The sequence below is a fragment of the Polypterus senegalus genome, chromosome 9, assembly GCF_016835505.1.
Source record: "Polypterus senegalus isolate Bchr_013 chromosome 9, ASM1683550v1, whole genome shotgun sequence".
Lineage (NCBI taxonomy): Eukaryota > Metazoa > Chordata > Cladistia > Polypteriformes > Polypteridae > Polypterus > Polypterus senegalus.
In genome coordinates, this window is record NC_053162.1 from 158278705 (window position 1) to 158306267 (window position 27563).

The following is a 27563-nucleotide window of genomic DNA, read 5'->3' on the forward strand; positions in this document are numbered from 1 at the left end:
CATCTAATGGGCCTCGCTACTGATCTTATATGCCAGGTTTGTCCCTTAGTGCCATTGGAACCTTCCTCTACATGTTCTGGAACTGTTCCTCTATGGTCTCTCTTTGGTATTATGACACTTTCCTGCCATATCAGTCTGTCCTCTCAAGTACTACTGGATTTTTTCTCCTTGTCTTTTTCTTCCCTCCACCTGAGACTTATAATGTTGGCTTCATTGACAGTAAAGTTACTGTTAGCCTCATGCTGGAAACATCCTGAACTGTGCTCTCCCTTCACCTGGAAATCTTCTTTCTATAAGCTCTTACATTTAGAACTTTGCAATTCAATTACTTAAGGACAGTGGTGCATCTGTGAATCATGTTTCTTTCTCTTTAATTTTCTTCCTTTCTTCTCATTTACTTGGCTGAGTGGTGGCTCTGAGGTTAGGAATCTGCACCACCAATCAGAAGGTTGCTGATTTGAATCCTATAAACGCCAGAAGTGACTCTGCTCCATTGGGCCCCTGAGCAAAGCCCTTAACTTGCAATTGCTTTGTCCTGGGTATGCCGTTAATCCGCATCCAATCCTTCAAGCAGGTCCTCCAATTTGTAGGTAAAAAGTTGGGGGTTGGTGGCAGGATTGGCACTCCAGCCACTGTAAAGAAACCTCACGCTGTTCCAGTATGGTGCTGAGGTGTCACCTGTTGTGTGGCTACACTCAAGTCCCAATCCAGGTGGTTTGTTGTGCGGTGGGTATGGCAGTGTGCTCTAAAATCAGCATATGCCCCCAACCTTCTTGTTTCTGTCTTTACTGGTAGAGTCGCCTCTAGTGGCCTGCACTACTGATTTCTATTTGACCATTAACTTGAGAAACAAGTTCTCTGTGGCTATTCAGCATAGCTCTGTAGTGGGTGGGCATCATTACTATGGTTTGTGCTTAATATAATAAATTGTGTGTTTTATATTTCATTGTTTTCTTTCTTTTCCATACAAGGTATGTTAAATATATATTGCATTACCTTGTCTTATTCTGACAAGTAAAAATTGATAACAAAAATTAAAAACACTATAGCCAACACTGCAAAAACGAGCTATATGACTATATAATAATTAGGAATCATCAGGTAAAACAACCTGAATTGGAATGCTCTTTCACAGTGCCATAGCAGAGTGTTTGAAACCCAGCCGGCTTACTGTATCCATGGAGTTCAGACTTTCTCCCAGGGGCTCCCTGCAGGTTTTTTTGATACTTTATTTGTCTACCACATCCAAAAATCAAGTGTGTTAAATTGATTGGCGACTCTAAAATGATTCTTTACGAGTAAGTATAGATGTGTGCGTGACACTCCCCCGCCCGTCCACGTTTGGTTCCTACCTTGGATTAAATGTATGTTGATGAGGCCACTGCTCTCCATACCTGTCTTTGTATTAAATAGGGCTGGAAATGGTTGGTTAAATTTTACCGCTGTTGATCGAAGCTTACTTTTGTCGTATATGGATTCAATGAAAAATATTTACCTAACCTAGCAGAGATGCACTCTTTGACACGCACTCTCATTATTTCTGACTCTTCTTGTGCGAGCTTTCAGTTTTAATGCGCGTTACACTCGTATCATTACGGTAGTAGAAGAGTTCTTTTTTTTTCCGTTTGCAGTAGTCGTGGAGAATGAGGTGCGGAGGTTAGGGCGGTGCGATTACAGCAAACCTCCGGAACTGCTCGTCGAGTTATGTTGGAGATCCCAGAGAAACGCTTCGCTTGTGTGTAGTTTTTGTTGCTTTTGGCTCAATGACATTTTTATCCTTTTGTCACTTAACTTCAGCAAGAGAGTCGCGTATCGATGTTAATATTCAGTTTGAAGAATGTGCACAAAAAACGTCTTTTTGGAATTGCGCTCCTCATCCTGGGAATTATTATATACAGGTAAGTGAAGATCTGGACAACTTAACGCAGAGCGATTCCTGGCGTCCTTCTTCGATGTGGCCACTGTGCACGTGGGAATGAGGACAGCAACGGTGATGACTGAAAGTTATTCAATAAATTATTTCAATTGAGTAGTTTGTCAGAAGTTTTAATTGAACAAAAGTTCACTGATGAATTTCAGGAGCGAGGACCGTTTGTATGTGCGAATTGACAAGCATTCAGAAGAGTGCCTGGGGTTTAAGAGACCTCTAGGCGTCGTTTATATTTAATGGGTTTGTCAATCTGACTAAATTCGAAAAACTGAACGTAGGCTTCATTTTTTTACTGGAGTTCACCTGAAGTTGTTAAAATCGGGAGTGCCGAATTTTAGTAGATTAACAAAACTCCTATCAGTCAGATTTATACCGTACAAGTAAACCTTTCATCATTAAGTCGTCAGTCCCACGTGTGAGATTACAATACATAAAAAAGCTAATATTTGCAGGGTTTTTAGTATTGGCGTGTTCTGTCTTTTATATGTATCACTAGCCGATTGCATACATAAACAGTACTCAACTGAGAAGGTCATTGGAATTGACAGTCCGTATCTGCGATATATATCAGATTGTGGCATGATTATATTGTGAGATAACTGCATATTTACCTGTATGATATGTGCGTGTAGGTGACCACAGATAACTGCATATTTACCTGTATGATATGTGCGTGTAGGTGACCACCGGGTGCTCCGATTTACTCACACAGTCCAAAGACTTGCACGTTAGGCAAATTGGTGTTGCTAAACTGGCCATAGTATGTATGCGTGTCATGTGTGTTGGCCCTGTACTGGACTAGCGCCCTGACCGATTGGTGCCCGATGATTGTTGGGATTGGCTACCACTGCCCGGCGACTCTGCCCTGGACAAGCGGCTTAGGAAAGTGGATGGACTAGAAGCAAGTGAGTGTATGTGGAGTGTACCTTTTAGATGAGACACAAGGTAATATTGGTTTCTGCCTTGCATCCATTGCTGCCAGAGTTACATTCTGGACCACTGACCGGTTAAGCATCTTAGATGATTGAATGCTATAGATATATAGAAACGTAATGATTATAATACGTGCTTTTTATATACATGTGTGCAAATCATGTAAAATACTTTACAGTTGAAATATTTTTTTCTCTGTTTCCTTGAGCTAGTCGTCGTTTTATTATTAACAATTAGCATAACCCGAAACCGCAGGGGCTCCTGATAAGCCAGCAATTTTAACTTTTGACAGTTAGGGTGCCAGAACAAATAAAAATAAAAACAGTTAAAATTGGATTAAAAAGTATCCAGCAGCTGATGCATGCATGGAAGGAACAATGACACAGCTTAAGGTGCTATAAAAATATCTTAAAATAAATGTGTCATGAAAAAAGATATCACTATTAAAAAGGAGTTTTTCTCAGACTTTCATACTGTACTTCATAGAAACTATGCTGCTCTTTGAATATATATTGTTCACATTTTATTTGCTGAATAGCTTACATTGTGTGTATGTATATATTTACTAATGAATGTTTATATGTACATATGAATATGTTTATACATTTATTCTGTGTGTGTTTGTATATGTACGCTGTATATACCAGTTTACGGTTTTTTCAGTACTGAAATTCGTTTTGGCTGTGTAGTATCTATCAACTGTGTTACTACCTCCCAAATATAATATGTGTATATTTATTTATTTTGAAATATATACAGTACACTCTCAACAGAAGTGGTTCTGAAATGGCACTTTGCTGAATTTTGTGATTTCCTGTCGAACTCTTGCTTCATAAAGAGCCATTTTTTTCTGTCAGGGTTCTTTGCATATGAAGTTGTTTTTTTTTTTGCGCTTTAAAAAATTTCCCAATATGTGGAAAAAATAAAGGCTTTAATGTATAGTAGGCAACCTAGCAGGATACTAACAGATCAAGAAAGCCCAAACTTAGCCTGCGTTATTGTATCTAACAGGAGTCTTTTTGAGGTCACAAAGACATTGGAATTGCACAAATCTGTTATAATCTATTCATGATTATTTATGGAGACTGTTGCAAGTCTGAAAAAAAAAGTTTCTTTTGGACCTTCATGTGGATGGTTCTTTTGGGATGCAAAACTGAGTTGTATATGGCATAGTGCTGAAGAGAGCAAGAGTGCATGTTAGTACAGTATATATGTGTGTGTGTGTTTGTATGTATATTTTTGTATGTATGTGTGTGTATATGTATATGTACATACTATATGTAAAAGCTTCCATGAGACAAGGTTTAATAACTTTTTGTCCATTTTAATGCAAAGACTGGACACTCAGTTGTGAACTGATTGATATTTATGCCTTTTGCTTTGTTTCAATACTTTCTTGTGAGTGGAGGCACTTGAGGGCGCTCTTTTTAAGGCTAATAAACAGGTTTAGTGTAGTATTTCCTGTTTAAAATCCATTAGGGAAGTTTGGAGGTCCAGGTGACTAAGAGGAATGCTAATAACACACCTTGGTTTGGGTTCTTCTGGTTTTTAAAGCTATTTAATTTAACACTGACTTCCTTGTAACTGGAGTTGGTATTACATCCATTAAAAAATGTAACTCTTTAATATTCTGGTATCAGAGTGTTGGTGAAAGATTTGTAGGTACATTGAGTCATTTTCTGTCTGCATCTATTAAATAACAAAACAAACTGTATTGCCTTTTGTTTGCTTTGGGTAATTTTTAGTGATTTGCAAGCAAAAATCTGGTCATTTTGTGTAGTGATTGGCTCATGTTTTCTTCTTATAACAAATGAGGCTGTTTATCAAGTAGGGGTCCCTGCTTTGGGTGTGGCTTATTTGTTACCTATTGTTTCCATAGTACCCTCCACATAGCAACAGAACAATTACCTGCTGCTTTGGGGGCCTTAATCTAATTCATTGTTATTTGCTGTCCTTTTCAGTGGAGTAATTACATTAAGAGAGCTAAATGCAAGCCCTGCAATTTTAATTTAAGCAGATTTAGTATAAAAAATTATAATTGTTAATATGAATCAGTTTAATATTTAAAACCACATCAAATTAAGAATATTTGATTTTGGAGTAAAAGAATATATAAAGGACTTAAGACTTTGTAGTCCTCTTATAGCTCACACAAATAAAAATTCCTGAAAAGAAATTTTTATTACAGTTAGAAATACTATTAAATGTATTTACACTGCAATTTTCCCTATTATAGCGTAAGGTTATATAACTTTGGATTCATTTTACAGTTTTTTTCTACAATCAAAAGGGTAATGTCAGTGTTTTTTGTGACACATTTCATAATGTTGTAGTTGTGGTGCTGGCATGGTATGTAATGCAACTATTTCACCGTAGTTTAGAACACTTAATAACAGTGAAGAATATCCAGTATTTACTTATATTCTGATTATTCAGGTTAATTAGTTAATAATGCTTTAAACAGCTGGTCACATCATGATGTTTCCGTAACTTGAACTTGGTGCATTGATTTAGTGCTCACAGCTGAAGACTGCTAGGTTTGAATTTGTAATTTGCACATATATGCATGATTTTTTTCTTTGAGCACTCAGGTTTTCAGCCATATTCCATTTTCCAGCCATATGTGAGCCTCCTGGGGTAGAATAATATTGCCCCATTCATGTTTGGTTCAAGCTTTGCATTCAGTGATGCTGGGATATGTATTAGCTGCGTGTAACCCTTAAATGGATTAGCCGGGTTCAACAGATGGATGTTGAAGTGATTCTTTCATATTGAAAAACTGCTTCACCCAAACGGTACATTTTTTTAATATGTTATTTGTAGTGATGGACAAGAAAAAAATGTGAATCTCTCATTTTCATGTGGAATAGAGAGAAAAAAAGATTATGATTTACTAGCTGAAATACCCAGCGTAAAATAAAGTGTTTTTTTTTTAAATAGTTGGAGAAAAATATAATTAAAAAAAAAAAACCACAACGTTAAAAATAAAAATAAATGACCAAATAATGAAGACTCACTAATGCGCTTGTCTTGCGGTCTTGTATGCATGTTATCATCTAGTTGATGCTCGGAACCGGCCAAATGTATTTAATTTTAAAAGCAGCAAGAGCGTGGTGGTGCTCAAACATAACGAATGCTGGCAGTCACCTCCAATTCGTCCTCTGGTGGTCGTTCTGAATGTCACCTGAATGATAACATGCATACAAGACCACAAGATCACCCCACACCCTAACCAGAAGGGAGTGGGTTAGGGTTGATTTCACCCTACAGTATTTTTATTACCAGTATTTTTGGTAGTGTGTACCAAGTTTCATGAAAATCACTCCAGCCGTTCGGAAGTGATGCTGGAACATACATACACACACGCACACACTATATTGACTTTTTATATATATATATATATATATATATATATATATATATATATATATATATATATATATATATATATATATATATACACACACTCTCCTAAAGGATTATTAGGAACACCATACTAATACGGTTTTTGACCCCCTTTCGCCTTCAGAACTGCCTTAATTCTACGTGGCATTGATTCAACAAGGTGCTAAAAGCATTCTTTAGAAATGTTGGCCCATATTGATAGGATAGCATCTTGCAGTTGATGGAGATTTGTGGGATGCACATCCAGGGCACGAAGCTCCCATTCCACCACATCCCAAAGATGCTCTATTGGGTTGAGATCTGGTGACTGTGAGGGCCATTTTAGTACAGTGAACTCATTGTCATGTTCAAGAAACCAATTTGAAATGATTGGCCTAAAGTGTGCCAAGAAAACATCCCCCACACCATTACACCACCACCACCAGCCTGCACAGTGGTAACAAGACATGATGGATCCATGTTCTCATTCTGTTTACGCCAAATTCTGACTCTACCATTTGAATGTCTCAACAGAAATCGAGACTCATCAGACCAGGCAACATTTTCCAGTCTTCAACTGTCCAATTTTGGTGAGCTCGTGCAAATTGTAGCCTCTTTTTCCTATTTGTAGTGGAGATGAGTGGTACCCGGTGGGGTCTTCTGCTGTTGTAGCCCATCCGCCTCAAGGTTGTGCGTGTTGTAGCTTCACAAATGCTTTGCTGCATACCTCGGTTTTAACGAGTGGTTATTTCAGTCAAAGTTGCTCTTCTATCAGCTTGAATCAGTCGGCCCATTCTCCTCTGACCTCTAGCATCAACAAGGCATTTTTGCCCACAGGACTGCCGCATACTGGATGTTTTTCCCTTTTCACACCATTCTTTGTAAACCCTAGAAATGGTTGTGCGTGAAAATCCCAGTAACTAAGCAGATTGTGAAATACTCAGACCGGCCCGTCTGGCACCAACAACCATGCCACGCTTAAAATTGCTTAAATCACCTTTCTTTCCCATTCTGACATTCAGTTTGGAGTTCAGGAGATTGTCTTGATCAGGACCACACCCCTAAATGCATTGAAGCAACTACCATGTGATTGGTTAATTAGATAATTGCATAGGTGAGTGTATATGTATATATATATATATATATATATATATATATATATATATATATATATATAATATTAGAATTCAATTATAAACAATTCTGTAGAGGCAAACAATGTGAAAAATGTCCATTGAAAAAATAAACTTGTTACGCGTTTCATGAAATTCAATTGTCTGTTACCAGTTGTATGCTCAAAATGAGCAAAACACATGCATTTTTTTTAAACTGAATTTATTTCAAATTACCAAAATACAACCAGAAAATGTAATATACATATTCACCATTGTATTTTATAAAATTAGGCACTCTTGAGCGTTGATGTGTTTTAGAAATGAAGCAACTGAATATCCTACTGTGAAAGATGGCATTCTGATGGCCTTAATTATTTCCTCCAAATTCTAATCGGTTAATTAGCCTTTAGTTAAAAAAACTTGTAAAAAGGCTGTAAAGTAAGTTTGAGTGTTTATTTGGAACCTACACCCATGTGTAAATTGAAGCAAACTCTGAAAACAGCATAAATAAGTTTTTTGTTATAAATAACTAGGGGTCTCCGCCCCCTGCTTGCTTCGCTTGCCAACCCCCCTACCTGTGCTACGTGCCAGCAACTTCACGTCTCTGCCGCTCGCTTGTGTAGATTTCACTTTCACGCAGATGAGAAATGATTGAACCGTGTGCATGGTTGTAAATGTTTTAGATGTGGGCGGGACATTTCCAAATGTCTTTGCATAAAGTCTTGTCTCGTGGGGCTTGAAATTTTCTCTTGCGTGATTTCACTTTCACCAAACATCAAATCTTTTAAGTCTTGCGGATATGCCTCTTCATTGGGAAGAAACACCACTTTTCCTTGATGGCAACACGAATTAGATGATCTACAAGTCTCCGACTTAAAGTTTAAATCCGAACAATATACTCAACCTCTTTTTGCTGTTCTGTTTTTTCACCAAGTAATAATTTCCGTTTGTTTGCACTAATGTGATTTTTACTATCATTTTTTTGAGACTTTTGAATTTTCATACTTCCGTTATCTCTAAACTAATCTGCATGTGTACAGCACCAACGTTTTTGAATTCTTTATGACGTTCTACTTTGTCATCTACTCTTTGTCTTTTATTTATGGCCCCGGGTGTGGTTAAATCTCTTTTTGTCTTGTCTTGCGGGACGTGAAAGTGTCTCTCTGAGAAAGTCACGTCTCATCTCTCTTCCCAAGATTTTTTTATTATAATAGAGATATACATACCATATATCTTCCAGTAGTGGCCGGCTTCTTATTGACGGCCGTTTCCAATAAATGCTGGGTTTGAAGAGATGTCGCAACAAATAGACGCTGGTCTCTAATAGTAGCCGGTCTCCTTTAAGCGCTGGTCTGTAGTAAACGCCGATGTCCAATGACCCACCGCCTTTTTTGTACGCTAATCCTCTTTTCGTACCACCTGGGCTACCGCCCTCCTGTAGTGAATCATACGGTAAGTACCTTTTCGTGTCAAAAATGTTTTGTCGTCGGATGCTATCGAGGAAGCGAGAAAGTCAAAAAGAAATTTCTTTGTGTACATTTTGCCCTTTCGTCTCCACGTCAATCATAACCCCACAGGGAGGGCAGAGGTGGCGGAAGAACATGAAAATGCCATCTTCGACACGTTAATCCTGATAAAACTTATTACTGCATGACAACAAACAATGGGAGTACCTGTATTGCCTTCACAAGAACAGGAAGATGAAGAAGAACTCGCAATTTAACGAAGCAATCATTACCTATTTAGATGACGAGTAGATGGTAAGTACTGTACTTTATTGTATCTTATCCAGTCTCATGTCGTAATGTATACGTATATGCGTGAGTTTGGAGCTTATTGCATTTCCTTATGTTCCGCAGGGGACTTGTCGGGCTGATGAGCGCTTTCGTGTGAAATTCGGACTGGTGCAGGCCAGTGCTGGTTGGCATCATTGGCAAGAAAGTTGACGTCTACCGTACCTGTTTTTCATGCTTACAGTAGTACCGTACTGTATACTGCTTTAATAAGACCGTACTGCTGTACTGATAATTTCATTAAATCCTGAAATGTTCATCCGGTGTTGTCGCCTTCATTTTGTTACCGTAAATACGGTACCATACCGTATTTTACTGCCAAATGAATCCCGTTTACCCATCACCATTCCGTCTGCGAGGCGAATAATGTCCGGTCTCCAACAACTGCCGGTCTCTTTTAAATGCCGGGCCGTCCGAATAATTTTTTGAATAAACGCCGGGGCTACTATTGGAAGGTATACGGTATACTTACATCAGTACATGATATGACCTCCTTGACTCTTGCGAAGCATCTTGATGCGATGTGGCATGGACTCCACCAATTTTGAACAGTCTTTGAGGATTTTGGGGTCTCTGTACCAAACTTATATTATGGCCTGAATCATCTTCTCCATGGTTGTACGGTCCATATGATGCTTATAAGTAGACCACACATTTTTGTTAGGTTCAGACCAGGACAGTTTCCAGGCCACTCCAATATGTACATTTGATTCTTCTTGAAAAATTTCTTCACTTGTTTCAATGCGTGACAGGGGGCCAGATGTTGTTGAAAAACACCGGGTCCATTGGGAAATAACTTGTTAAATTCTGGAACAACTTTTCTGCAGAGAAGTGTAATGTATTGTGAGCGCATCATGCCCTCACAAGAGACAAATTGATTTGCTTAATTAGGTGTTTTTAAATGTAATATTCTGTTTTAATGTTAACCATTATTGTAATAGAGGAAATCAGAAAGGGAGCAGATATTTTTTCATTGCAGTGTACATTTATTGTATCAGTTTCAAAACAGAACCATGTCACAAAACATTGTGTACTCTTTATACTAGTTTATAGTAGTATCAACATTGCTACAGGGAATGGGTGGTGGTGTGCATGATGCTATTATTTTTGTAGCTAGAAGTTGAACATTTTCTTCTTAGTTTCTGTGGTAGTATTTGCATCCCTGGAGTTTCCTGGCTTGAGTTTGAATGGTCTGCCTGTGCCTGCATGGGTTTCATTCCACACCCCAGAGACATGCAGTTTAGATGGATTGTCGATGCTAAATTGGCCTTTGTGTGTGTGTGTGTGTGTGTGTGTGCGTGCGCCCACGTTTACCCTGTGATGCCCTGGTGCCTTGTTCAGAGATTGTTCTCGCCTGGTGTCCGATGCTTGCTGGGATAGACTCCCGCTCCCCCATAACCCTGTTCAGAATAAATAAGTTTTAAGAAGATAGTTGGATGGATGGATAGATGGATGATTTTATTTACATAAAGGAACACAGCCTTTGATGTGGGACAACCCCACCTCCTTCCATATCTCAGTTAATATAAAGTTAAATGTGAAGGTGATTATGTTCTGTATGTACTCAAATCATTTTGAAATCAACTCAAAATAGAAAGAAAGCAAATAAACTGAATTTGCCACAGAATTTAAAGAGAATTGAGGTATTTGAAATATTAGTAACTTATGCATTGTGTTGAGACAAGGGAACAAGCCAACTTTTAGCCATATCATATTTGTTATTACAGTATAAGTTAAACCACACAAATCACACTAAAGCCAAACTGACCAATCAGATTCCTTGGAGGGACTGAGCAAACACATGCACACAGACAGTAATGGTTTTTATTATATAGTAGATGCTTCAGTTTAGAACATAATTTCATGTAAAAAATTGGTAATATACTGTGATTGTGAAGAAATAAAATAGACTTATAAATAAATACCAAACTTTCCTTTCACTGAAATCAAAATATTATACAGTTATCTTTGGTATAATGATTTTTACATGAACATTATGGTGGATAATGCCTGAAACAGAATTAATGATCAGAGTCTCTGGAACCAACTGCGTTCCTGTTTTATCGTACAGGACTTGAGTAAAGCCACAAAACATTTAGACTTCTTGTTTGATGAGTATGTGTGAAGTTTTTTGTCTCTATTTGTGGAGGAAAGCTCATGTTTATCTGTTTTACCTCCTGAATTCTCAACAGACACTCAAAAAAGCTACAATTTCCAGTCTTTGCCTTCATGGCCAGCTACACTAGTTTGGTAAAACGTATACTCTAGCTGTATCAGGATTCTGTTGTGGAGTGTTCATTGAACTAATTAATATGCTCATTCACAAAAGAGCAGATGGCAATAGGTTTTCTTGTTTTAAAAGCAAGCTTTGGTTTATGGCAAATAAGGTGCATAGCAACTGTCAATTTCATCTTGCAGGTCAGGGTTTCCTTTTGTTTGTTGATTGATTAAATATCTTGTTTTTTGCAAGAAGCTAAGGGCTCATTTAAAGGTGGGGTTAGCTTTCCTGGGGCCCATAGTGACCAGAAATTGCTGCTTGTCATCATATTACACACAATATGCAGTTCTTCTGTGGTCACCTCTTGCCATGTCTGTAACCTTTAAATGCCATACAAAGACATTTGCTGATAACTTTCACCCTTTCCTCAGACTTTGAGTCACTGGTGTGTTTGTTTTCAATACTTATTCCCATTCTGAGAGTTCCTCTATTTATAGACTAGTATTATTTTCCTTAAATAAATTTTCAGAAACAATTTTGCTTTGGGCATATTAAGTCTAATGTCAGTTTTGTTAATCACATATTGCTAATTTCCTGTATTTGTCTTTTATTTTTTTATTGATGGGTTACTGATCATTTTGGTTTTAACCATGACCCTTTGTCCTCCATGTCTATAAATAAACCATTAATTAATATAAATAAGAACCATTTCTTTTATAACGTTGCCAGCTACAGTGATCCACTTAAACATGTTTCAGATACTCGCACATACCAGTGCTCCTACTCTCATTAAGGATTAATCGTGAACCTCACAAAGGAAGTGAAGGTCAATGTTGGGTATGTCAGGTCTGACCATACAGAGATGCTATATTTGTAATTGTTATCAGCCCTTTTGGCTGTCTTGTCTCATCACACCACTTTTCCTGGTGAGCTTTGTGGTGGAAGCAGGTCAGCCCAGTCGTTCCTGTACCTAGCTACAGATTCCAGCTGTCATTGGGGAATTGCCCGGTGATCCCAAGCCAGTGTATCCTGGGTCTGCTACAGGTTCTTTGCCTGGTTTGACATGGCTGGGGTAACTGTAGAGAGGGCCGTTCTTTTGACTTACCCAAACCACCTTAACTAGCTCAGGAACTATATTCTGAAGCTCACTCGAATCACTGAGCTTCTCAGCCTCTAATGGAGCGTTGGCACAGTGGCCTTGCAAAGAAAGCTCATTTCTGCTTCTTGAACTTGGAATCCCACAACTCATAACCATAAGTAACGATAGGGATGTAAATTGACCAGTAAACTGGTGGATTTTGAATTTAGACCAGTACAGCGTCCACTTGTTAATCCAATTAGGTCCTTCCTCTCCATTTGTCCAATAGATCTGTCTGTCTGTCTATCTTACTGCCTGCATGCCTGATGTAGTGTCTTTCATTTTTGTGTTCTGTATGTAACTTGGCAATTACAGACAAAGATTTTCTTCATACCTATCAATTGTATCTATCTACTGTATAAGGAAGAAAGGAGCAGGAAGTGTTTTCTAAATTGTCCGCATAGTTTTTTTTTTCTCTGTCTTTCTGAATAATTAATCCAAAAGAAGAAATTGAACTTGTAATTTTACTTCTTTCTCAGAAAACCACTTTGTGAAATTTGAAGCTGTGCCTTTACCCTGGTAAAATTCATTATGGTTACTGTAGAATAATTTGTATTGAAAGCAGACTTGTGTTAATGATGTAGTTCACTATTTATAGGTTTACTAGCTGTGTTACCCAGTCTGATATTTTGTCAGACAAAGGACATCAGTTATAGTGCTGTTGGTTAATCAGATGTATCAGAAGTACTCTGTAACTCAGTACTGTTCTGCATACAATATTTGTATTTTTATTTTTTTTTTAACCATGGACTGATATTATAGGCAGTATTTTGTAGTGGTTGAGGATCTGGACCTAGGACTCCAAACCCTGAGTCTCTGGGTCTCTGGGTTCAAATCCTACTACTGACATTGTGTGACCATGAAAAAGTCACTTCACCTGCCTGTACTCCAATTGGGTGAACCCCCCAAAAAAAATGTAACTAATCATATCTTAAATGCTGTAAGTTGCCTTGGGTAAAGTCAGTCAGGTAATAAATACTAGGTCACTGGAGCTGCTTACATGCCACCGTATGTACAGTTGGCCATGAGTAAAACATTTCTGCTTTACTTATTCTTTTGGCATTTGTTGATGGTCATTGCCATCATTGGAAATCAGGAATAATGTGAAATTTGAATATATATAATTATCTTTATTTAATGTTTACTATTTTCATTTGTTTGTTTTGTTCACTTAAGTATTTTTTTCATGTTTTTGGTCAGTTGTATGTGGTCCCCCTTTAAAATCGGCAGATGCTAATGTATATGTAAAGAACTTTGAAGATCAGTGAGGTGGGGCATCACTTTTCACAGTAAGCAGATACGCATGAAAATGTATGTGATTTTGGAGGAGAAGGTGTGGAGACCCTTTTAAAATCCATAGATGCGATTGTATATTACAAAGGAATAACTTGTGGGGGACCCAAATTTAAACTGATGCTGTTTGTCCTGGGTTGTACTTGATCGTAGGACACCACTTCCGCCTCTATTTCTCTCGCTCCCTTTTTGCTCATAGCGAAGCAACACCTATAATTACAACTACATGGCCTGACACTGACACTCAGTAACCATTGAGTTTCACATTTTCTTTGAGCCTTCACCAAACTATCTCCTTCCATTTCACACCTCACTGTACATGACAAATATGATTGTGTCTCATTTTTCCTGTTCAGGACACTGCCTCTTTTTCAGTTGTCCATTCACCTTATTGGTTGGTGGTGCTGTTTGTTTAACTAGTCATCGCTTCTGCTTCAGCGTATGTGTAAAGCTGGTTTTCAGCACAGAGCACCTATGTATAATAGCAGAATGTTAATAAATACTGACAAATAAATAATAGAACTTTATTGTCCACAGGGGCTATTTGTCTCTCTCTCTCTCTCTCTCTCTCTCTCTATCTATCTATCTATCTATATATATATATATATATATATATATATAATATATATATATATATATATCTATATATATATATATATATATATATATATATCTATATATATATCTATATATCTCAGTACTGGAGTGGTTGCGGGTAAACCACACTTTAAAGACTGTGTAACACAACAGGTAAGTAGTACTAACAGCAGCTAAAATGTATATGGATCATCTCTCGGTAGTAGATCCCTTTTGAAAGGCGCTACACGACGGCTGTGGTATAGAAATTACATTTTCTATGTAAACGTTCAAATTTCTGCCTCTGGTAATGTGCCTTACCGGCATTACCAGCAATTAAAGAAAATTAGTTTTGTGTCCTCTGCAGTGTTAAGAGAGAAAGGCTTTGGTTTGGGATAAAAGGTGTTAAGAAAGGAAAGTTGCCTTTTTCTTTTATATAGTATAGAGATGTGTTCGCTGACGTTATGATCGCCTTTTGGGGACAGTCGCAGTGGGTCTTGTGTAGACTGGTGAGACGTACCTGCATTAATCGGCTGTGATGGCACTGTCAGTCCTCCACTCGTGTGCGTGTCTTCATAATCCGAGCTGACAACCTCATAATCGTATACGTTGAAAAGAAAGTGCAAATCGCCTTAATATTAGTTCGCCGCGGTGTAGGAAAGGGATCCCGTGTTTGCACTTGTCTGGGCTATAGCTCAGGGGGAGGATGAAAAAAATTAAAAGTGCTCACTTTGACTTAAGGCAGAAGCGCAGTCAGCATCTCAAAGGCCGGCACAGCTATGCTCGCGCGCTGGCTGCTCGACTTTCGCTGGGCAGGAGACCCCAGTTTTTGCAGACACGTTCACGATATGAAAAGTCTCAGCGCTCTTTGGAGGTTATTCATATATATATATATATATATACAGGGAGTGCAGAATTATTAGGCAAATGAGTATTTTGTCCACATCATCCTCTTTATGCATGTTGTCTTACTCCAAGCTGTATAGGCTCGAAAGCCTACTACCAATTAAGCATATTAGGTGATGTGCATCTCTGTAATGAGAAGGGGTGTGGTCTAATGACATCAACACCCTATATCAGGTGTGCATAATTATTAGGCAACTTCCTTTCCTTTGGCAAAATGGGTCAAAAGAAGGACTTGACAGGCTCAGAAAAGTCAAAAACAGTAAGATATCTTGCAGAGGGATGCAGCACTCTTAAAATTGCAAAGCTTCTGAAGCGTGATCATCGAACAATCAAGCGTTTCATTCAAAATAGTCAACAGGGTCGCAAGAAGCGTGTGGAAAAACCAAGGCACAAAATAACTGCCCATGAACTGAGAAAAGTCAAGCGTGCAGCTGCCAAGATGCCACTTGCCACCAGTTTGGCCATATTTCAGAGCTGCAACATCACTGGAGTGCCCAAAAGCACAAGGTGTGCAATACTCAGAGACATGGCCAAGGTAAGAAAGGCTGAATGACGACCACCACTGAACAAGACACACAAGCTGAAACGTCAAGACTGGGCCAAGAAATATCTCAAGACTGATTTGTCTAAGGTTTTATGGACTGATGAAATGAGAGTGAGTCTTGATGGGCCCGTGGCTGGATTGGTAAAGGGCAGAGAGCTCCAGTCCGACTCAGACGCCAGCAAGGTGGAGGTGGAGTACTGGTTTGGGCTGGTATCATCAAAGATGAGCTTGTGGGGCCTTTTCGGGTTGAGGATGGAGTCAAGCTCAACTCCCAGTCCTACTGCCAGTTTCTGGAAGACACCTTCTTCAAGCAGTGGTACAGGAAGAAGTCTGCATCCTTCAAGAAAAACATGATTTTCATGCAGGACAATGCTCCATCACAGCGCCCAAGTACTCCACAGCGTGGCTGGCAAGAAAGGGTATAAAAGAAGAAAAACTAATGACATGGCCTCCTTGTTCACCTGATCTGAACCCCATTGAGAACCTGTGGTCCATCATCAAATGTGAGATTTACAAGGAAGGAAAACAGTACACCTCTCTGAACAGTGTCTGGGAGGCTGTGGTTGCTGCTGCACGCAATGTTGATGGTGAACAGATCAAAACACTGACAGAATCCATGGATGGCAGGCTTTTGAGTGTCCTTGCAAAGAAAGGTGACTATATTGGTCACTGATTTGTTTTTGTATGTCAGAAATGGTATATTTGTGAATGTGGAGATGTTATATTGGTTTCACTGGTAAAATAAACAATTGAAATGGGTATATATTTGTTTTTTGTTAAGTTGCCTAATAATTATGCACAGTAATAGTCACCTGCACACACAGATATCCCCCTAAAATAGCTAAAACTAAAAACAAACTAAAAACTACTTCCAAAAATATTCAGCTTTGATATTAATGAGTTTTTTGGGTTCATTGAGAACATGGTTGTTGTTCAATAATAAAATTATTCCTCAAAAATACAACTTGCCTAATAATTCTGCACTCCCTGTGTGTGTGTGTGTGTGTATATATATATATATATATATATATATATATATATATATATATATATCAAAATACCCGCGCCTCGCAGCGGAGAAGTAGTGTGTTAAAGAAGTAATGAAAAGGAAACATTTTAATAACGTAACGTGATTGACATTTGTCATGAGTGTTGCTGTCATATATATGCCTGCCTAAATAAGTCACCCTCGCTTCACTCTTACTTTTTTACCGTTCATTTAATCATGGCTAGTGGCAGAAAAATTATAAAATGGAAGGAGGATTACACTGAGTATAGCTTTACCAAAACAATTATTGATGGCGAATCGATTATTCATAAAGCTTGAATTGGTGATCTGTTTTTCTGTTTTAACCTCATATTTTTTCATACTTCTTCTCAAACCAAGGTGGTGCGAGGGTAAAATGAATAGGGATGCACTAATCAAAGTAATCGGTGTACCAGGAAATCATGCATTGACAAAAGTTCCCCTTTGCTTGTAATGCAAAGTGTGATTAAATGCATTATTTTTTAATGCGTTATGGAGCACATGCATCGAAGCTTCTCTGCTGTGCTTGTGCTAAGAAAAGGAAAGATTTTAAAAATAACGTAACACGATTGTCAATGTGATCTTTTGTAAGTAGTGCCTGGAGGATTCAGTGTGGAGAAACTCTAGAGACAGCGTGTGTATTAACTTGTGGATTTTTCTGTGAGTATTTGATGGCAGTGTGACTTACAGCGAAATGAGGTAAATGGGAGAGGAGATGATGACGTGACTCCCCCACCCGCCTTAACTGTCAATCCCCCACAAACACAGTCTCACGGAATTTGCATAAGCACACCCCTTCATAGGGCTGGGCGATAAGGCAAAAAAAAAAAATCTAGGTTTAAGTTTGACCGATTCACGATTTTTTTTATTGTGTAACTAGTCAACTTAAAACATTACAACAACATGACTTAAGTAACATTCTCTTTATAAGTAACTTGAAAAACCATCTGGTTAAGGAACATTGTATTTTTAATGGCCATGCCATACATAAATTGGTCAACAAGGTGTTAATAAATGTAAAACAAATTCACGAGTTAAATATCTTTGCAGAAGATTTGAATGAAATATAAAAGTAAATATTGTGCAATTTGAATTAAACATTAAATACTTCTGAATATATAGTAAGAAAATAACCATTTTAACCAATGTAAACATTACATCAGTCAACTCAAAACGTTATGCAAATTTTCAACAGTAAACAAAAAACAAACAAAAAAAAAAGATTTGAAATAGCAGTTCATTGTACTTTGACAGAAATATTTTAAAGAGCTTTCTCCTTCATAACTGCAGAATATGAATCTATAACCAACAAACTCATGTTAAGTGATTGGCACTGTTATTACAAAAGCAAAACAATAATAATCATCATCATCATTTCAGCTATTAATGAAATAACATCTGAATAACTGCGATTTTAATGCTTGAATTATTAATCATACTTACCAATGGTATTGTAAAGACGATGTCCAAAGCACTGAAGATGGGTCCAGTCGTTCATCTTCATTGCTTTGATCATGTTCGTTCCACTGTCAGTGGTCACCCACACCTGTCGATCCTCCACAAGCTTCCAAGACACCAGCGCATCTTTAAGCCCATGACCAATTATTTCCCCAGTATGATCGTCAGGAAAATAACATGTCTGAAGGCAAAAACTTCGCAGTTTCCATTCTGCGTCAACATAATGGGCTGTAAGGTTCATGTAAGGCTGAAGAGTACGACTACTCCACAGGTCAGTCATCGTAGAAAAAAAAGATGCCCTTTCAAGCTGCTCCGCTACTTTTCACGTGTTTCAGTGTACATTCGGGAATAGCTACGTCTTTGAAATATTTGCGGCTCGGCAACTTGTATCTTGGATCAGCAGTGTGTAGCATTTTTATGAACCCTGGCTTTTCGATGGTGTATATGGGAACCATGTCCTTAGCGATATGAAACGCCACAGCATCTGTCATTTCTTTCCATCGGGGCGCCTGTTTGTCGTATGGAACGGAATTGGAAAATGATACCGCTAATGACATCTGGCGTTTTGCAATTTTAGGTGGACCTTTTGCACTTGGATTTGGCTTGTTTTCATCTCTTAACTTTGAGCATTCTTCCCATTCAGCTTGGTACCTTTGTCGCAAATGTTGGAATAAATTAGTGGTGCTGCCACTGCCGGTTGAAACTGACTTTCTGCATATTTTGCATTTGACAAAAGTTTGTTCGACGTCTGAACTCTCGAATCCTAACCATTTCCAAACCACAGAGGAAACGTTACTACCTTTCTTTGGCACAAGGTCATCCTAACGTGAAGAACCGTCCATCTCTATGATATTATTTTTTTAGCCTATTACGTTCCTTCATAGAGCATTGTACTCACAGGTGAGAGGTTAATTAGGCGCGCCATCATGTGTTCGGAGTCGGACAAGCCTCTTAATTTTTCTGCCATAGGTGCAATTACAATGTATCTAATTTTTTATTAAAAAATCGCTATACCTCGATTTAATAAAAAAAAAAATCGTCTTAAAACATAAATTCGAATTAATCGAAAAAATCGCCCAGCCCTACCCCTTCACCTGCAATTTTAACTTAGTTACAAAGTGATCAAAACTCTTGTTTATACCCTGCGTCCTCTTATTAAACTTGTATCCCGCATTACCCGTGGGCATGAGAAACGCAGCGGCAGGCTGTCTATGAACTTAATTTAAAGTTTAGGTTTACACCTTGCTTTCTTTCCGAAGTAGCAGCACTCATGAATATGGTAGTACATGTCACTCGCTTGCTTCTTATTGTTTCGCTGCCTTCTCAATTATATAATGCATGTTTTCCTCAGTGCTTTTTGGAGGTCTTCCTGGTTTTCTACGTACTGCGTTGACAGTCAGTTCACGTGATTACGTGGGGGGCGTGATGATGTCACACGAAACTCCGCCCCACGGCTTCGAGCTCAACTCCATTATAGTAAATGGAGAAAAATACCGGGATTTTCAAAATGAAACCTGCCCAACTTTTGTAAGTAAGCTGTAAGGAATGGGCCTGCCAAATTTCAGCCTTCTACCCACACTGGAACTTGGAGAATTAGTGATGAGTGAGTCAGTCAGTCAGTGAGGGCTTTGCCTTTTATTAGTATAGATAATGTATTGACAATTTAAATAACTCAGGTTGGCTAATTTTCCTTTTTCTATGATATCACCAAATTTCAATCAAATCAGTTAAAGCATTTTTGAGATTTTGGTGCATTTAGTTTTTCTATTTTAGATGAAGTTTTTACCCCCAAATTTTAATACTGTATATCTTAATGTCCTTTCTTAGCAGAAACCTACTGCCTTAGATGCACAATTCTGTCAAATTTTTAACTCAATGGGAAATACACACATCCCTACTGTGCCTATATATCAGAGTTTATTATTGTCAGTTCTTAAGCAAAAAGTAGTTAAAATTTGAAGTGCCCACCTACCTCCACAGAGAGCCTATTGCTTGCCTGACCCTTTTATAACTAGACTTTAATTGGGTGTCCCATTGCTGGAATAATATATAGGTGTGGCTCAGAAAAACTGGTTCCATTAGTGATGTGTCCTGAGTTTACCCCTTGCCAGGGTGAAGACTATAGTATAACAGGCCTTATTGAGGCTTCTTTTAAATTTCTGCTCCTGCACAGTGAAGAGTAACAAGCCTTCCTGGCAAGGGTATCTACAGGGAAGCACAGAGTAGCATTTGCTGCCCTAAGAAAATTATGTGCCACCTCATTTGCCCCCAATGTAAATATACTATAAATCCAAAAATTAATTAAGTTTCAGAAAAATTCTTCTGTCCTGAGCCCAACCTTCCATGTAAATTTCCCCTTCAGAGAACAATGGTTTGTTCCACACACCACTTGTGTCTCCTCATCATTTATTTTTTTTGTCTGATGCTACGTATTTAATGGAGTGCAATTTGTGAGATTGAAATGGTCTCTCCTTGATGAAAGAATGAGGTAATGTTAAAAATAATTAATAAATTCTCTCCTTTTCCTCTTGGTCTTTGTGGTGTGTGTGATTTGCAGCTAGGTGTTTAGCTGAAGTTAACATTAAAGGTGGTGATATACTCAAAAAAAAGAACTAAATCCAAAGTCGAAATACCACCTAATTAACACCAGCCCCATGTTATATTACTTTTTACATGTTATAATTCCATGTTTTATGTTTACAGCATTTTATACATTTGAGAACTTTATTTTACCCTAATACTTAGAAAAACTTGTCATTGCACACTGCTTTTTCCATACATTTGCTGTTGTTGTTGTCGATATATATAAAACGGAAAAAAGATGAGTTTAACTAGGGCTGTGTGATATGACCAAAATCTTATATCCCGATATTTCATTTCATATCCCGATATAACGATATAGTACATTTTCTTTGTATTCAGTGAATAGTTTATATAATCACCACTCTTTTTTTTCATTTAAATTAAAAAAATCAAAAATGAGAAGTACTCAACTTGTAATTATTTCTGTTCTTTTATTTAGAACATTTGAGCAAATGTTTGACTTAGAATGTAAACATAAAATGTTAATGTATCTATACTAATAAAAGGCAAAGCCCTCACTCACTCACTCACTCACTGACTCACTCACTCACTGACTCATCACTAATTCTCCAACTTCCCGTGTGGGTGGAAGGCTGAAATTTGGCAGGTTCATTCCTTACAGCTTCCTTACAAAAGTTGGGCAGGTTTTATATCGAAATTCTACGCGTAATGGTCATAACTGGAAGCAGTTTTTCCCCATTTACTGTAATGGAGATGAGCTTCAACGCCGTGCGGAGTTTCGTGTGACATCATCACGCCTCCCACGTAATCACGCAGTACATAGAAAACCAGGAAGACCTCAAAAAGCGCTGAAGAAAACATGCATTATATAATTGAGAAGGCAGCGAAACAATAAGAAGCGAAGCGAAAGTGACATATACAACCATATTCATGAGTTCTGCTACTGAAACAAAGCACGATGTAAACCTACACTTTAAATTAAGTTCATAGACAGGCTGCCGCTGGCGCTTGTAATTTAGTGCCTGCCCATATAAGGCCGTCCGTCAGCGGCAATCCAATAGCAAACTGCCACTAAATATTCACGGGTGAAGGACTGTGCTTATGGAGAGGAAGATGAGATGGTCAGGGTGGTGTTTGACACAAACTCAGCGAAACTGTGAGAGAAAGTTTTAAGTGCCAGGACTAAGGTAACATTAAATACAGCCATGGACATAGCACGAGATGGCACCAGCACAGCTGGGAACCTTCGATGCATGTACACCGAGCGGCTCACGGGAACTGACGCAGTGCACAGATAAAAAGCAACAGTTCCAAAGAGCGCTGAACAAAACGAATTACACAATTGAAAAGGCAGCAAAAATATGAAGCGCCTCATACATACAAGCATATTCATAAATCCAACTACTGCGAAACAAAGCACACGTTGGAAAAGTCAATGTCCCGCTAAAGGAAGACAGTGTAAAAAACCCGTGCATGCAGTGTGTCAGGTCTCAGATAAAGAAGAAGACGAGCTGTTTATTGATGCAGTAAGAAACGAATCGATGAATGAAACCTGTCATCTTTACAACGATTGACAAACACGGAATGTAACTTGAACACAACACATCCTACAAATACGAACCTGATTGAAAGAAATAATGATAATCAAATCCTTGATGACAGCAACACTCAGTAACACTCACAAAACAAATACTGTATATTGACAGTCATGTTACGCTATTTTTAAAATGTTCCCTTTTCTTTTCTAGCTTTTTAACACACTACTTCTCTGCGATACGCTGGTATATATAAATATGTATATATATATAACCCGATCTACATACTCGAATAATGGATACTTTATTCGCCATCAATGATTGTTTTGGTAAAGCCATACTCAGTGTATTCATTAGATGAACGGTAAAAAGTAAGGGCAAGGGAGGATGACTTATTGAGGCATGCAGGCTGTAGTGCGCCAACTCTATCTGAATTGCGCGATCACATTTGAAAAATATATCTTTTCAAGTTCTATTTAGTCCATATGTGTCAAACTCAAGGGCAGCGGGCCACATCCGCCCCCGCGTAATTATATCCGCCCGAGATCATTTTATATACTGTATTATTGTTATTAAAGCCCGGTATATGAAGCGCTGGTAACACAATAAACTACAGATCCCATAATGCAGCGCTTCAGCTGCCTTGCCGAACAGTTACCGCGTTAATCAAGTCTACCTTAAGATGCTGCAAGTTATTGCGGCTAGCTCACACGATGCTGAAGAGAAAAGTTGATTCTGAAAATAGAGCCTTTAAAACCGATGGGAGGCTGAGTATATGTTTACTGAACCCGTGTGTCTCATTTGTGGAGCTAATGTGGCTGTAATTACAGAATTTAATCTAAGACGGCACTATAAAACAAAACATCAGGGTAACCTGAAAGACCTGAATGCAATGCAGAAGATACAGAAAGCAGAAGAATTAAATAAGAATCTGACACTTCAGCGGACGCTTTACCGTGCACAATCACAAAGTGATTTCAATTGAGCTGCTTTTATGGGAGACACAACCACTTGCCCCACTTTCCCTATTACCAAGTAATGTTAAACCAAGTCGTCACTACGGTGTTCCCAAATACGCACTTTGCTGATAAACTGAGCGCACTGAGTTTGCACGGCGCTTTGGTGACTTTGAAGAACAAAAAAAGTCCGTCTACATGCGGCTCGAACCTTGTGCATGTTTGGTAGCACATATCTGTGTGAGAAGCTCTTCTCAGTGATAAAGACTAACAAAACAGCACACAGGAGTCGCCTCACTGATGAGCACCTGCAATCCATCCTGAGAATCTCCACAACACAGAACCTCACACCAAACAGAAACGAACCTGTTGCCAAAAAGATGCCAGGCGTCCAGCTCTAAAATGACATATGAGCAAAGACAACTGAATGATTTGATTTGTTATTGCTGAAAGGAACACATTTTATTTATATTTCCAGGTTTTGTTATGCAGCATGTTCATATTTGAATTTGTATAATTTTGACAGGATATATTTTTATGGAGAGCAAAATCTTTTGGGATATTTAAAATCTAAGTTTATTTTTATAAAATATAAAATTACATAAGAGTAAAGAAATGTGAATGTTTGTTCTTTTAACGTTTACTTTATTTCTAACTTGTATAATTTAGACAGGATATATTTTATGGAGAGCAAAATATTATAAGTTGTTTAAGGTTTGAGTTGATTTATTCAGGAATAATATTCCTGTCTGTTTTACCATTCCTACCAAAGATATTTCTGTCGACTAAATAAAAATTCCTTCTATTTAAAATTTAAATAGAACTTGAACAAATACGATAGTTCATAATATCCACGCAGACTTGCACGTAAGAGCGGAGTCATCCGTTTTAACAAACAGCGTATTGCACTGATACTGAAATAGCTGTGTGTGTATATATGTAGATATGTATGTATATGTATATATATGTTTATATGTGTGTTATATATGTATATATATATATATGTTGTGTGTATATATGTGTGTGTATGTATGTATGTGTGTATCTATTTATGTGTGTGTGTATATGTATGTGTATATATGTAGATATATATGTATGTATATATGTGTATATGTATAGATATGTATATATATATGTTTGTGTGTGTGTGTAAATATATATATATATATATATATGACAACAACACTCATCACTCACAACAGTGACAAAACAATAACATTGACAATCATGTTACGTTATTTTCAAATTGTTTCCTTTTCTTTTTCATTGCTTCTTTAACACACTACTTCTTCGCTGCGAAGCGCGGGTATTTTGCTAGTCAAATATAAAACACTTTTCAAAAACAAATTACTAAAGGCCCAATATAAAATACTGCTATATAAAATGCCTGACATAAACAAAATGTGAACTGTAGCAGCAATAACTCTCACAACATATAAATATAAAAGGATCAAAGCACTAACAACTAAACTATATAAGGCCAATAAACCCTTTAAACAAAATAAATACAAGTCTAACATTAACTGTCAAAACCAAATGTAAACATTGTACTTCAAACTGTAGCAGCAATAAGGCTTACGACAAAAATATATTAAATATATAATATTAAATATAATATTTTTAGGCTACATTCTAGTAAAATGTTAATTTGCACATCGTAGTGTGGCAAATCTCCGTTAATGAGTTAATGAATTGATGCCATCCAGCCCCAAGCACGGGCGATCCGCGGTAACTCTTTAACGGAGATTTGCCGTTTTAATGCAGTTGTGGCGTAAACGTAATTTTAACAAGATTAACGCTGACAGCAAAGCTGCAGGGAAAATTATGCCTTAAGCAAATTGTTTTGGTAGCAATTAATCTTCCAAGCTTTTAACATGCTCGTTTAAATAGTACCTTTACAACTGTAATATCCTACATGGCCTGCCTCTCAGTTGTAAACTCTCTGCATGCTCGCTCACGTGCTTTTTGCGGAGGTGGTAGAAGAGGTTTGTCATGTTGGAGTCTGTGGTAGCGATCGGTTTGCAGCATAATTTGCACAGTACCGTTTTCTGGTCCGTGTCAGACTCTTCAAATCCAAACCATCTCCATAATACAGAGGTAGCCCCTCGTTTAGGAACAAGGTCCTTCTGTGTGGAGCTACCTGGTGTTGCCTCGTCTTCATCAGCCATGCTAGTGTGTCTGCATCCACGTGGTGGCCATCAAAACAATGAAAAAAATATTGCCATAAACAGTTTATTTTGCGACACCACGAAACAAACGATACCGTAATGTGCAGCGATAGACGTTTTCATATTGTCATCCGATATATATCGTTATATCGAACAGCCCTAAGTTTAACAATGATTTTCAAATCGTGGATGAAACTAAAGATGTCAACAAATAAAATAGCAGATGTCATTGAACTGAAATACAACAGCATGTTATATGACATTTTCCTTGAGTTTCAAGAGGCAGAAAGTTTGGATGCTATTGCATTAAGTGCTATATTTATTGGCTGCTTGGAGCGGAATGTTTTGGATAATAAACAAAACCTTATAGGTCAAGTATACAATGGAGCAACAGTTATGAGGGGTGCATTCAGATGTCCAAGCTAGGATTAAAGATGTTGCCAAATTTGCATTTTTTGTCCATTGCACTGCACATTGCTTAAACTTGGTGATAGTTGATGCAGTCAGAAGTATACCTGATGCTGGAAATTTTTTTGCTTTGTTGGAAAAATGGTATACATTCATGTCTGGACCCTATGTCTATCAGAAATGGTTATATGTGCAGTGAGAGATATTTACAGGGACACCAAGGGAGCTTCATCACCTTAGCGATACATGCTGGGCTTGTGGACATGTAGCATGTCAGAATTTAAAGGACAGACTGCCTGCTGTTCATAAAGTGCTTGAAGAAATTCAATGTGAGAGCAATCCACAGAGAGCTATTGAAGCTTGAGGAATACTGTGCCAAATTGATTTGAGCTTTGTAGGGTGTCTTGTGATGTTCAGAAAGGTTTTAGGTGATTCTATATTTTTTCAGGCATGCTGCTGTCAAAAACACTCAAGTCTTTTTAAGGCTGTTAATTTAATTCAGTTACTGGAAGACGGAATGACACATTGTCATAGCTATGCCTATTTTTATGAGATTTGGAGTGTTATAGTTGACACTTGTGAAGGAAGTGGTATTTCTACAACACGGTTCTTCCCAAAGTGGTCAGTGAATGTAACAGGGAAATTCAAAAGATTATGTTGTCACCACCAGCCTAGGATAGCATGTAGAACCAGACAGTGAATATGTCAAAATGTATTACTCAGTTATTGATAGCATGATTGTGGAATTGGAAAAGCACATTTTCTAATACCAACTACCATATCATCATTGGTATTTAGACTCTAAACCCATCTAGTTCTAGCTTCCAAAGACAGGAGGATGTTCTTCTTTTTTCAAATGCTAAAGAGTCCATTATTGAAGACTTGAAGACTTGAAGCATGAACTTCACCAGATTAGGAAAATCTTAGAAAGGCATAAAAAGAAAGGTCAACAAAATCCTGCCACTTTCTTGGAACTTGTATATTTTTTGGACCCATACTGGGATGTGTTCATTGAGCTGTTACGCTTGTGTAAGATAGCTGTAGTAGTACCAGTCAGCAGTGCTTCTAGTGAACGGTACTTTTCAGCTTTAAATCTAATCAAAGAATAATGGCAGAAAGTAGATTGTCAAATTTGGCTACACTAAGCATTGAGTCCAAATGCAGTAAATCTTTGAATTTGGATGATTTTGTAAAAAGATTTGATGGACAACATGGTAATCGTCCTATTCACCTCTTATAGTTGAATTTTCTCTAGTTGTAGTTGTCATATGAAAAGGAGCACTGTTTTTGGGACAGGTCTTTTGCTGCAGATACTGTATATCTAAATAATTTCAAAAACATTATGACACTTCATTTGACAAATGTACGTTAACATTGTTGAACGTATTTGTCTGTTGTTTCTTTTAGGGTAAAAATTGTAAATTATGCTAATCAAACAATAAACTGCTAATTGCTACTCTGAGCAATACACCTATCTCAAACTTGTATGTCATTTACGTGCATCTGAATGAACAATGTTTTCATGTTGTAACCCTCTTAAAAATCTTCCAGCCACACCATGTAACATTCTGTAGATCTGCCTCTGCTACGTGGTTAGAGTAATATCCCCTAAACTAGCCATGTAAATTGTCTTGCTT

General features: G+C 37.8%; 1 protein-coding gene across 2 annotated transcripts in view; it reads left to right on the top strand.

Moving 5' to 3' along the window:
- Positions 1-1422: 1422 nt before the first annotated feature.
- LOC120535914 (beta-galactosidase-1-like protein 2) overlaps positions 1423-27563 on the top strand; it is a 108809-nt gene continuing 82668 nt past the window's right edge. Inside the window, exon 1 of one of the 2 annotated variants that reach the window (XM_039764095.1) lies at positions 1423-1898. In XM_039764095.1, the coding sequence (XP_039620029.1) occupies positions 1816-1898 (83 nt within the window). In that variant the 5' untranslated portion in view covers positions 1423-1815. The remainder of the gene's footprint in view (positions 1899-27563) is intronic. The other variant, XM_039764094.1, reaches the window with a different exon arrangement.